This window comes from Tursiops truncatus, chromosome 18 (assembly GCF_011762595.2).
Source record: "Tursiops truncatus isolate mTurTru1 chromosome 18, mTurTru1.mat.Y, whole genome shotgun sequence".
Lineage (NCBI taxonomy): Eukaryota > Metazoa > Chordata > Mammalia > Artiodactyla > Delphinidae > Tursiops > Tursiops truncatus.
In genome coordinates, this window is record NC_047051.1 from 15,283,490 (window position 1) to 15,295,919 (window position 12,430).

The 12,430-nt window shown below is 41.5% G+C and overlaps 1 protein-coding gene across 10 annotated transcripts in view; it reads left to right on the forward strand.

Moving 5' to 3' along the window:
• The window catches only part of SLC25A15 (solute carrier family 25 member 15), an 82,437-nt gene that overhangs the window by 11,551 nt on the left and 58,456 nt on the right, over positions 1–12,430 (forward strand). For 9 of the 10 annotated variants that reach the window (XR_012327626.1, XR_012327628.1, XR_012327627.1 and 6 more), the window contains exons 4-5: positions 4,869–5,006; positions 7,212–7,381. Coding sequence is in view for 4 of the 10 variants with exons in the window: in XM_073795111.1 (XP_073651212.1) it covers positions 4,869–5,006; positions 7,212–7,381 (308 nt within the window). In the remaining 6 variants the exon portion in view is untranslated. The remainder of the gene's footprint in view (positions 1–4,868; positions 5,007–7,211; positions 7,382–12,430) is intronic. The other variant, XM_073795112.1, reaches the window with a different exon arrangement.

Below are 12,430 nucleotides of genomic sequence, written 5' to 3' on the forward strand. Positions count from 1 at the left end.
TATTTTTGTTTTGTTTATGGTTTCCTTTGCTGTGCAAGAGCTTTTAAGTTTAATTAGGTCCCATCTGTTTATTTTTGTTTTTATTTTCATTACTCCAGGAATAGATCCAAAAAGATATCGCTGTGATTTATGTCAGAGTGTTCTGCCTATGTTTTCCTCTAAGAGTTTTATTTTTTTAAAGATTTATTTATTATTTTATTTTTGGCTGTATTGGGTCTTAGTTGCGGCATGTGGGATCTCTCGTTGCAGTGCAAGGGCTCTTCCTTGTGGTGTGCAGACTTCTCTCTAGTTGTGGCACACAGGCTCCAGAGCATGTGGGCTCTGTAGTTTGTGGCACACAGGCTCTAGTTGAGGCACACGAGCTCAGTAGTTGTGGCGTGTGGGCTTAGCTGCCCCGTGGCATGTGGGATCTTAGTTCCCTGACCAGGGGTCAAACCCACGCCCCCTGCATTGTAAGGTGGATTTTTTACCACTGGACCACTGCGCAAGTCCCCTCTAAGAGTTTTATGGTATCTGGCCTTACATTTAGGTCTTTAATCCATTTTGAGTTTATTTTTGTGTATGGTGTTAGAGAATGTTCAAATTTCATTCTTTCACATGTAGTTGTCCAGTTTTCCCAGCACCATTTATTGAAGAGCCTTTCTTTTCTCCATTGTTTATTCTTGCCTCCTTTGTCATGGATTAACTGAGCATAGGTGTGTGGGTTTATTTCTGGGATTTCTTTCCTGTTCCATTGATCTATATTTCTGTTTTTGTGCCAGTACCATACTGTTATGATTACTGTAGCTTTGTAGTATAGTCTGAAGTCAGGGAGTCTGATTCCTCCAGCTCCTTTTCTCTTTCTCAGGATTGCTTTGGCTATTTGAGGTCTTTTGTGTTTCCAGACAGATGAAAAAATTTTTTGTTCCAGTTCTGTGAAAAATGCCATTGGTAGTTTGATAGGGACTGCATTGAATCTGTAGATTGCCTTGGGTAGTATGTCATTTTGACAATATTCTTCCAATCCAAGAGCATGGTATTTTTTTTTTTTTTTTTGTGACCGTGCCACATGGCTTGTGGGATCTTAGTTCCCCAACAAGGTATTGAACCCAGGCCCTCTGCAGTGAAAGCATGGAGTCCTAAACACTGGACTGCTGCAGAATTCCCCTGTTTATGTCATCTTTGATTTCTTTCATCAGTGTCTTATAGTTTTCAGAGTACAGGTTTTCTGCCTACTCAGGTAGGTTTATTCCTAGGTATTTTATTCTTTTTGATGTGATGGTAAATGGGATTGTTTCCTTAATTTCTCTTTTTGATCTTTTGTAGTAAGTACATAGGAATGCAAGAGATTTCTGAGTAGTAATTTTGTATCCTGCAACTTTACTGAATTCATTGATGAGTTCTAGTAGTTTCTTGGTAGCATGTTCAGGATTTTCTATGTTTAGATCATGCCATCTGCAGACAGTGATGGCTTTACTTCTATTCCAATTTCGATTCCTTTTATTTCTTTTTCTTCTTTGATTGCCATGGCTAGGACTTCCAAAACTATGTTGAATAAAAGTGGCCAGAGTGGACATCCTTGTCTCACTCCTCATCTTAGAGGAAATGCTTTTCAGCTTTTCACCGTTAAGAATGATGTTAACTGTGGGTTTGTCCTATATGGCCTTTACTATGTTGAGCTAAGTTCCCTCTGTGCCCACTTTCTGGAGAGTTTTTATCATAAATGGGTGTTGAATTTTGTCAAAAGCTTTTCCTGAATCTATTGTTGATCGTATGGTTTTTATTTTTCAGTTTGTTAATGTGGTCTGTCACACTGATTGATTTGTGGATATTGAAGAATCCTTGCATCCCTGGGATAAATCCCACTTGATCATGGTGTATGACCCTTTTAATGTATTGTTGGATTCAGTTTGCTAGTATTTTGTTGAGGATTTTTGCATCTGTGTTCATCAGTGATATTGGCCTGTAATTTTCCTTTTTTGTTATATCTTTGTCTGGTTTTGGTATCAGGGTGATGGTGGCCTCATAGAATGAGTTTGGGAGTGTTCCTTCCTCTGAAATTTTTTGGAATAGTTTCAGAAGAATGGGTGTTAACTCTTCTCTAAATGTTTGATAGGATTCGCCTGTGAAGCCATCTGGTCCTGGACTTTTGTTTGTTGGGAGTTTTTTAATCACAGTTTGAATTTCATTAGTTGTGATTGGTCTGTTCATAGTTTCTGTTTCTTCCTTGTTCAGTCTTACAAGGTTGTACCTTTCTAAGAATTTGTCTGTTTCTTCTAGGTTGTCCATTTTATTGGCATATAGTTGCTTGTAGTAGTCTCTTAGGATCCTTTGTATTTCTGTGGTGTCGGTTATAACTTTTTTCATTTCTAGTTTTATTGATTTGAGCCCTCTCCCTTTTTTTCTTGATGAATCTGGCTAAAGCTTTATGAATTTTGCTTATCTTTTCAAAGAACCAGCTTTTACTTTCATTGATCTTTTCTATTGTTTCCTTCATCTCTATTTCATTTATTTCTGCTCTGATCTTTTTTTTTTTTTTTTTTTGCTGCACGCAGGCCTCTCACTGTTGTGGCCTCTCCCTTTGCCGAGCACAGGCTCCGGACGCGCAAGCTCAGCGGCCATGGCTCACGGGCCCAGCCGCTCCGCGGCATGTGGGATCTTCCCGGACCGGGGCATGAACCCGTGTCCCCTGCATCGGCAGGCAGACTCAACCACTGCGCCACCAGGGAAGCCCTTTGCTCTGATCTTTATGATTTCTTTCCTTCCACTAACTTTGGGTTTTGTTCTTCTTTCTCTAGTTGCCTTAGGTGTAAGGTTAGGTTGTTTGAGATTTTTCTTTTTGTTTCCTGAGGTAAGATTGTATTGCTATAAACCTCCCTCTTAGAAGTGCTTTTGCTGCATCCCATAGGTTTTGGATTGTAGTGTTTCTGTTGTCATTTGTGTCTAGGTATTTTTTTAGTTCCTCTTTGATTTCTTCAGTGATCCATTGGTTGTTTAGTAATACTGTTCAGCCTCCACGTGTTTGTGTTTCTTACAGTTTTTTTTTTTTCCTGTGATTGACTTCCAATCTCATAGTGTTGTGGTTGGAAAAGATGCTTGATATGATTTCAGTTTTCTTAAATTTACCAAGGCTTGCTTTGTGGCCTAGCATGTGGTCTATCCTGGAGAATGCTCCATGTGCACTTGAGAAGAATGTGTATTCTGCTGCTTTCTGATGGAATGTTCTACAAATACCAATTAAGTCCATCTGGTCTAATATGTCATTTAAGGCCTGTGTTTCCTTATTGATTTTCTGTCTGGATGATCTGTCCATTGGTGTGAGTGGGGTGGTTTTTTGTAACTTTAGGACAGTTGAATATGGTAGGTCTGTTAGGCTTCTCTGCTCACAGATGGAAGAGAAATCGTGAGGGGACCTCGCCACCTGGGCAGGCTGCCTAGGGGGTTACCTTTGGGGGCTCCTGGAGGTCTGTGAGTTCTGGTCGTCCAGTGACAGCCGGATGCTGGCAGTTAACAGGCGAGTGTCACAGCTAGTTGTTGCTGTGAGCAGCTCAGTCCTTTCTGTGCAACTAAAGATCGTCCCCGTAGGTGCCAGCGGTGCTATCGTGACAGAACATCCTCCCAAGGCTTGGAGAGGGTCTCCTTTGCTGACCCCCGTGAACTCTCAGGAGTCTTCCTGGCAATTTGTTTCTTGTACTTTCCCCCGTATTCTTTCCAGTTTCACTCCCCTGCTGGTGACTGAGGCTGGTGGTACTGAACCCATGTGAGATGAAGTGAATTCTTGCATTTTTGTACTATGTGCATTCATTTTCCATTTATATCTCCAGCTTCGCCCTTTGCCCTACAACCGTCGAGCTTGCTGACTCACACTGGTAGCACCACTGGCCCACTTCATGCCCTCTGCAGCTGAGGTCTGGGAGGTCATCAGCTGAACTGGGAAATCTTTTTTCAATGAGCAACATTTTGGTTAAAAATGTATCCTGGGTTTTCATCTGCAGCAGTTACATTACACTTGTGGTTGTCCTGGGCTGAATCCAGAGGCACGCAGGGATGGCCTCGAAACCTGTTTTTATTTAAAGCTCAGTGGCAAACACACTGAAGTATTAATAGTGTGTGTGTTGGGGTGGTGGGACCATAGGGAATTTTTTCCCCCACATTGTTTGGTTTGGTTTGGTTTGGTTTTTCTGTGTCACTTCTGTGTTAGTTCTGGCTCTGCTAGAACAAAATACCCCAGGCTGGGTGGTTTAAACAACAAAACTTTGTTTCTCATAGCTCTGGAGGCTGGAAAGTCCAAGAACAAGATGCCGGCTGATTCAGTGTCTGGTGAAGGTCCTCTTGCTGGTTTGCAGAGGGACAGCTGGCTGTGTTCTCACATGGTGGAGAGAGCGCCAGCCAGCTCTCCGGTCTCTTCTTACAGGGACACCAATCTCATCAAGAGGATTGCACCCTCCTGACCTCATCTAAACCTAACTACCTCCCAAGGGCCTTCCTCCAAATACCATCACATTGGGGGTTATGGCTTCAACTTAGGAATCTGGGGGTGAGGGGCACAAACGTCCAGCCCACAGAGCTATGCCTAATAAAGGAACACGGGCTTGCAATCAGGCAGACCTGGGTTTGAAACCTAGCGTTGCCGCTTAGCAGCTGTGTGACTCTGAGCACAGTTCGTGGCATCTCTAAGCGTCATTTTCGCCATATGAAAATTGGGGTACTGCTGTCACCCTCACAGGGTCGTGGGCTCCTCAGAGGAAGCAGCAGGTGCCTCATGGGCACTGAGGAAGTCTTCTTCTCCCCTCAAGCTTGCTCTCCTTTACCACCAGTGTTTCGGCATGCTGAGACCGAGCGAATGAATAATGGGTGGGTAACCGCCTCCTGTGCTTGCGTCCTTCCAGTGATCTGCAGAATGCAGCTGCTGGTTCCTTTGCCTCTGCCTTTGCTGCTCTGGTCCTCTGCCCCACTGAGCTTGTGAAGTGCCGACTGCAGACCATGTATGAAATGGAGATGTCGGGAAAGATAGCCAAAAGCCAGAAGTAAGTGCTGCTTGGGCACAAACGTGGGGTCTTGTTGCCTTGGTGTATCCCGTATTTTTAAATTTTTAAATTTTTTTAAATTTAAATTCTATGTTGTACTAAAATTAAGTGACAGAGAAACAGTTTATCTAGTCCAAACACCCCTCTCCACCACCACTCTGAGGATAATTTTCTGAACACACTGTCTGTGGTGGTTGGAATCACCATCCACCCCATAGAACGTTGTAGGCAAGTATTTAATATCCCAAAAGTGGAGAAGCAGGGGCGTACACCCCTTCTGGCCTGTGGAGTGCATGAGGCATGACCCCCAACTATACTGGGAGGCACGTAGCAGCGGCTTTGGAATCGAGGGCTGGGCTTTTCCTAGCTGCCAGTTTGGATTCTGGGTTGAGTATTTGCTCACTCCCCAGTCTCCCCAGCACCTGGGCGCTCAGGCTGATCATCCCAGATTCTAGCAGTGACTTCCTTACCTCCTCCCGAATCCTTCAAGTGCACCTACAAACCAGTCAGCTTCTGAAAACATCCACGCAAACCCTCGTAAGCATAGCAGGTCTTCAGTGATCCAGTCACTCTCCAACTCTGTCTTAAAAACAGATTCTAGTTACCCTGTGAGTGTATGTATCATATAGAATCTGATTTATTATATATTTGAATTGAAAATCAGTTTATTATCCTTGTTAATCTCAAAACTTGCTTATTTATCTAAACTAAAGGTTTGCTCGTGGTTGTTGCTGAAGTTAACTCAAAGCCAGTAAATCTCCTGGGAAAAACCATTAGGTAAACTGACCATTTTTAGAGTCATCACTTTCCATCCAGTGAGGATGGGGTTCATAATAGCGCCCTATTTCCTGCACCTGTGAGATTCATTACAACCAATTCAAATCAATTATTCATAGCCTAGAAGTTCAAAACTTTAAGTCTTTAATGCTTTTTTATTGAGATACAGTGTACACACAGTAACAGGAACACACCCAGAAATCACAGGAAATCCTAGGTGTGCAGTTCCACAAGTAGTGACAAAATGAACATGCCTTTGTAAACTGGTACCTAGATAAAGAAACAGATCATGAACAGCACCCAGAAAGTTGCCCTTGGGTCCCTTAAAAGTCGTTTAAAGTATTTTTAAAGAAAGCAATTGTTAGATCCAAAGGACTTAGGTAGACGGACACTCTGTACAAAAGTAAATATTGGCTAACTGTATTTTAGGTATAGCAGTGCCCAAGCCTGGGATTTGGTAGCTTGGGGTTAAGACCTGGATTGGAAGCAGGCTAAGTGTGTGGAGTGGGATGACTTTGTTTCTTCTTCATTGTATTGATAGAAGGAGGGGGCACTGCAGGCAGGGCCTGGCTAGGGGGTAATGCCTGGGAAGGAAGATCATCAATAAAAGCAGGTGGCCTTTGTTCCTGGGGGCCTGATCCTTCCCTGATCCAAGCCAGGTCACCTGCTGAGAACAAAGTGAGGAGTGAGGGGCTGGCTAAGCTGACGGGTGGTTTGTGGTGCTTCTCCTCCCAGGGATAGGCCTGCGCCGCTACACCACCAGGAAGAGGAGCCTGCACGGAAAGTGCCCGTGTTCTGGCTCCCGCAGGCTCTGATCTGCTTCAAGTAAAAAATGTTTACACACCGACCTCGCTAAGAACTAAATACTGGGTGCATCTAGAGCCTTACAGGAGCTATAGCTCAGCTCTGAGAATTTCTTTTGTCTTGCCTTTAAGTAACATTTAAGGCTTGTTGCTCACTTCCCTGGACGAATGCAAAACAAAACAAACCCTAAACACCTGAACCAATTCCCTCAAAATACACAAGCTCAAAAGAAAGGCTGAGGAGATAGGAATCAAGGCAGGTAAGGGACTGGGCACGTACAGTGCCATTTTATTTGCTCTGAGTTTGGACAATCTCATTGTAATTTCACTTACTACTGAAAAAATGGGTATTGGCTCTTTTAGATCTTTGACAACGATTTCTAGAAATGTATGCATTCATTGTCATAAAATATCTTTACACAGACTAGTTCAAGTAATAAAACTTGTTACAAAATAATTGTAAACTTGTCTTTCTCGGAGATATTTCCTTCCCACAAAAACCTTTTATTGCTGGAATTCTGGTTCCTCTGTTTATAAAATGAGCTACTTCCTTGTTGGAGCTCCATCAGGTCTGCTAGTTGGGTGTGAATGCTGTTCTTATCTGTCACCCCGTGTGTCCCCCCAGCACAGTTTGGTCTGTCGTGAAGAGTATCCTTAGGAAGGACGGCCCCTTGGGCTTCTACCATGGACTCTCGAGCACTTTACTTCGAGAAGTACCGGGCTACTTCTTCTTCTTCGGTGGCTATGAGCTGAGCCGATCGTTTTTTGCATCGGGGAGATCAAAAGATGAACTAGGTAAGTGTGTTGGCAGGGACAGCAGGTGGATTCGACGGTGTCTGCTTCCCAGTGGTGTAGTCTCGGTGGCTTCTGTGCACTTCGCCCCTTGTGGGGGTTCCGCTTGGCACTGGGAGTTTCTGGATGCCGGGGAGTACCGTGCAGCAGGTAACAGCGAGCACCATCCTCCAGCCTTGGTAACTTCCTCAGGGCAGAGGCTGCAGCAGGACATCCCCAACTTTTTTTTTTTTTAACATCTTTATTGGAGTATAATTGATTTACAATGGTGTGTTAGTTTCTGCCGTATAACAAAGTGAATCAGCTATACGTATACATATATCCCCATATCTCCTCCCTCTTGCATCGCCCTCCCACCCTCCCTATCCCACCCCTCTAGGTGGACACAAAGCACTGAGCTGATCTCCCTGTGCTATGCGGCTGCTTCCCACTAGCTATCTATTTTACATGTGGTAGTGTATATATGTCCATGCCACTCTCTCACTTCGTCCCAGCTTATCCTTCCCCTTCCCTGTGTCCTCAAGTCCATTCTCTATATCTGCATCTTTTTTTTTTTTTAACATCTTTATTGGGGTATAATTGCTTTACAATGGTGTGTTAGTTTCTGCTTTATAACAAAGTGAATCAGTCATACATAAACATATGTTCCCATATGTCCTCCCTCTTGCGCCTCCCTCCCTCCCACCCTCCCCATCCCACCCCTCCAGGCTGTCACAAAGCACCAAGCCAATATCCCTGTGCCATGCGGCTGCTTCCCAGTAGCTATCTACCTTACTATGTTTGTTAGTGTGTACGTGTCCATGACTCCCCCCCGCCCTGTCACAGCTCACCCTTCCCCCTCCCCATAACCCCAAGTCCGTTCTCTAGGAGGTCTGCGTCTCTATTCCTGTCTTACCCCTAGGTTCTTCATGACATTTTTTTTTTCTTAAATTCCATATATATGTGTTAGCATACAGTACCTGTCTTTTTCTTTCTGACTTACTTCACTCTGTATGACAGACTCTAGGTCTATCCACCTCATTACAAATAGCTCAATTTCGTTTCTTTTTATGGCTGAGTAATATTCCATTGTATATATGTGCCACATCTTCTTTATCCATTCATCCGATGATGGGCACTTAGGTTGTTTCCATCTCCGGGCTATTGTAAATAGAGCTGAAAAGAACATTTTGGTACATGACTCTTTTTGAATTTTGGTTTTCTCAGGGTATATGCCCAGTAGTGGGATTGCTGGGTCATATGGTAGTTCTATTTGTAGTTTTTTAAGGAACCTCCATAGTGACTGAACCAATTCACATTCCCACCAGCAGTGCAAGAGTGTTCCCTTTTCTTCACACCCTCTCCAGCATTTATTGTTTCTAGATTTTTTGATGATGGCCATTCTGACTGGTGTGAGATGATATCTCATTGTAGTTTTGATTTGCATTTCTCTAATGATTAATGATGTTGAACATTCTTTCATGTGTTTGTTGGCAGTCTGTATATCTTCTTTGGAGAAATGTCTGTTTAGGTCTTCTGCCCATTTTTGGATTGGGTTGTTTGTTTTTTTTGTTATTGAGCTGCATGAGCTGCTTGTAAATTTTGGAGATTAATCCTTTGTCGGTTGCTTCATTTGCAAATATTTTCTCCCATTCTGAGGGTTGTCTTTTGGTCTTGTTTATGGTTTCCTTTGCTGTGCAAAAGCTTTGAAGTTTCATTAGGTCCCATTTGTTTATTTTTGTTTTTATTTCCATTACTCTAGGAGGTGGGTCAGAAAGGATCTTGCTGTGATTTATGTCATAGAGTGTTCTGCCTATGTTTTCCTTCTAAGAGTTTGATAGTTTCTGGCCTTACATTTAGTTCTTTAATCCATTTTGAGCTTATTTTTGTGTATGGTGTTAGGGAGTGATCTAATCTCATACTTTTACATGTACCTGTCCAGTTTTCCCAGCACCACTTATTGAAGAGGCTGTCCTTTCTCCACTGTACATTCCTGCCACCTTTATCAAAGATAAGGTGTTCATATGTGCGTGGGTTTATCTCTGGGCTTTCTATCCTGTTCCATTGATCTATCTTTCTGTTTTTGTGCCAGTACCATACTGTCTTGATAACTGTAGCTTTGTAGTATAGTCTGAAGTCAGGGAGCCTGGTTCCTCCAGCTCCTTTTTTCGTTCTCAAGATTGCTTTGGCTATTCAGGGTCTTTTGTGTTTCCATACAAATTGCAAAATTTTTTGTTCTAGTTCTGTGAAAAATGCCAGCGGTAGTTTGATAGGGATTGCGTTGAATCTATAGATTGCTTTGGGTAGTAGAGTCATTTTCACAATGTTGATTCTTCCAATCCAAGAACATGGTATATCTCTCCATCTATTTGTATCATCTTTAATTTCTTTCATCAGTGTCTTATAATTTTCTGCAGGTCTTATAATTTTCTGCAGGTCTTTTGTCTCCTTAGGTAGGTTTATTCCTAGATATTTTATTCTTTTTGTTGCAATGGTAAATGGGAGTGTTTTCTTGATTTCACTTTCAGATTTTTCATCATTAGTATATAGGAATGCCAGAGATTTCTGTGCATTTATTTTGTATCCTGCCACTTTACCAAATTCATTGATTAGCTGTAGTAGTTTTCTGGTAGCATCTTTAGGATTCTCTATGTATAGGATCATGTCATCTGCAAACAGTGACAACTTTACTTCTTCTTTTCCAATTTGGATTCCTTTTGTTTCCTTTTCTTCTGATTGCTGTGGCTAAAACTTCCAAAACTATGTTGAATAAGAGTGGTGAGAGTGGGCAACCTTGTCTTGTTCCTGATCTTAGTGGAAATGCTTTCAGTTTTTCACCATTGAGGATGATGTTTGCTGTGGGCTTGTCATATATGGCCTTTATTAGGTTGAGGAAAGTTCCCTCTATGCCTACTTTCTGCAGGGTTTTTATCATAAATGGGTGTTGAATTTTGTCAAAAGCTTTCTCTGCATCTATTGAGATGATCATATGGTTTTTCTCCTTCAATTTGTTAATATGGTTTATCACATTGATAGATTTGCGTATACTGAAGAATCCTCACATTCCTGGAATAAACCCCACTTGATCATGGTGTGTGATCCTTTTAATGTGCTGTTGGATTCTGTTTGCTAGTATTTTGTTGAGGATTTTTGCATCTATGTTCATCAGTGATATTGGCCTGTAGTTTTCTTTCTTTGTGACATCCTTGTCTGGTTTTGGTATCAAGGTGATGGTGGCCTCGTAGAAGGAGTTTGGGAGTGTTCCTCCCTCTGCTATATTTTGGAAGAGTTTGAGAAGGATAGGTGTTAGCTCTTCTCTAAATGTTTGATAGAATTCGCCTGTGAAGCCATCTGGTCCTGGGCTTTTGTTTGTTGGAAGATTTTAATCACAGTTTCAATTTCAGTGCTTGTGATTGGTCTGTTCATATTTTCTATTTCTTCCTGATTCAGTCTTGGCAGGTTGTGCATTTCTAAGAATTTGTCTATTTCTTCCAGATTGTCCATTTTATTGGCATAGAGTTGCTTGTAGTAATCTCTCATGATCTTTTTTATTTCTGCAGTGTCAGTTGTTACTTCTCCTTTTTCATTTCTAATTCTATTGATTTGAGTCTTCTCCCTTTTTTTCTTGATGAGTCTGGCTAGTGGTTTATCTATTTTGTTTATCTTCTCAAAGAACTAGCTTTTAGTTTTATTGATCTTTGCTATCATTTCCTTCATTTCTTTTTCATTTATTTCTGATCTGATTTTTATGATTTCTTTCCTTCTAGCTTTGGGGTTTTTTTGTTCTTCTTTCTCTAATTGCTTGAGGTGCAAGGTAGGTTGTTTATTCGAGATGTTTCCTGCTTCTTAAGGTGGGCTTGTATTGCTATAAACTTCCCCCTTAGAACTGCTTTTGCTGCATCCCATAGGTTTGGGGTCGTTGTGTCTCCATTGTCATTTGTTTCTAGGTATTTTTTGATTTTTCTCTTTGATTTCTTCAGTGATCACTTCATTATTAAGTAGTGTATTGTTTAGCCTCCATGTGTTTTTATTTTTTACAGATCTTTTCCTGTAATTGATATCTAGTCTCATGGCGTTGTGGTCAGAAAAGATACTTGATACAATTTCAATTTTCTTAAATTTACCAAGGCTTGATTTGTGACCCAAGATATGATCTATCCTGGAGAATGTTCCATGAGCACGTGAGAAAAATATGTATTCTGTTGTTTTTGGATGGAGTGTCCTGTAAATATCAATTAAGTGCATCTTGTTTAATGTATCATTTAAAGCTTGTGTTTCCTTATTTATTTTCATTTTGGATGATCTCTCCATGAGTGAAAGTGGGGTGTTTAAGTCCCCTACTATGAATGTGTTACTGTCGATTTCCCCTTTTATGGCTGTTAGTATTTGCCTTATGTATTGAGGTGCTCCTATGTTGGGTGCATAAATATTTACAATTGTTATATCTTCTTCTTGGATCAATCCCTTGATCATTATGTAGTGTCCTTCTTTGTCTCTTTTAATAGTCCTTATTTTAAAGTCTATTTTGTCTGATATGAGAATTGCTACTCCAGCTTTCTTTTGGTTTCCATTTGCATGGAATATCTTTTTCCATCCCCTTACTTTCAGTCTGTATGTGTCTCTAGGTCTGAAGTGGGTCTCTTGTAGACAGCATATATGAGGGTCTTGTTTTTGTATCCATTCAGCTAATCTGTGTCTTTTGGTGGGAGCATTTAGTCCATTTACATTTAACGTAATTATCGATATGTATGTTCCTATTCCCATTTTCTAAATTGTTTTGGGTTCGTTATTATAGGTCTTTTCCTTCTCTTGTGTTTCTTGCCTAGAGAAGATCCTTTAGCATTTGTTGTAAAGCTGGTTTGGTGGTGCTGAACTCTCTCAGCTTTTGCTTGTCTGTAAAGGTTTTAATTTCTCCATCAAATCTGAATGAGATCCTTGCTGGGTAGAGTAGTCTTGGCTGCAGGTTTTTCTCCTTCATCACTTTCAGTATGTCCTGCCACTCCCTTCTGGCTTGTAGGGTTTCTGCTGAGAGATCAGCTGTTAACCTTATGGGGATTCCCTTATGTGTTATTG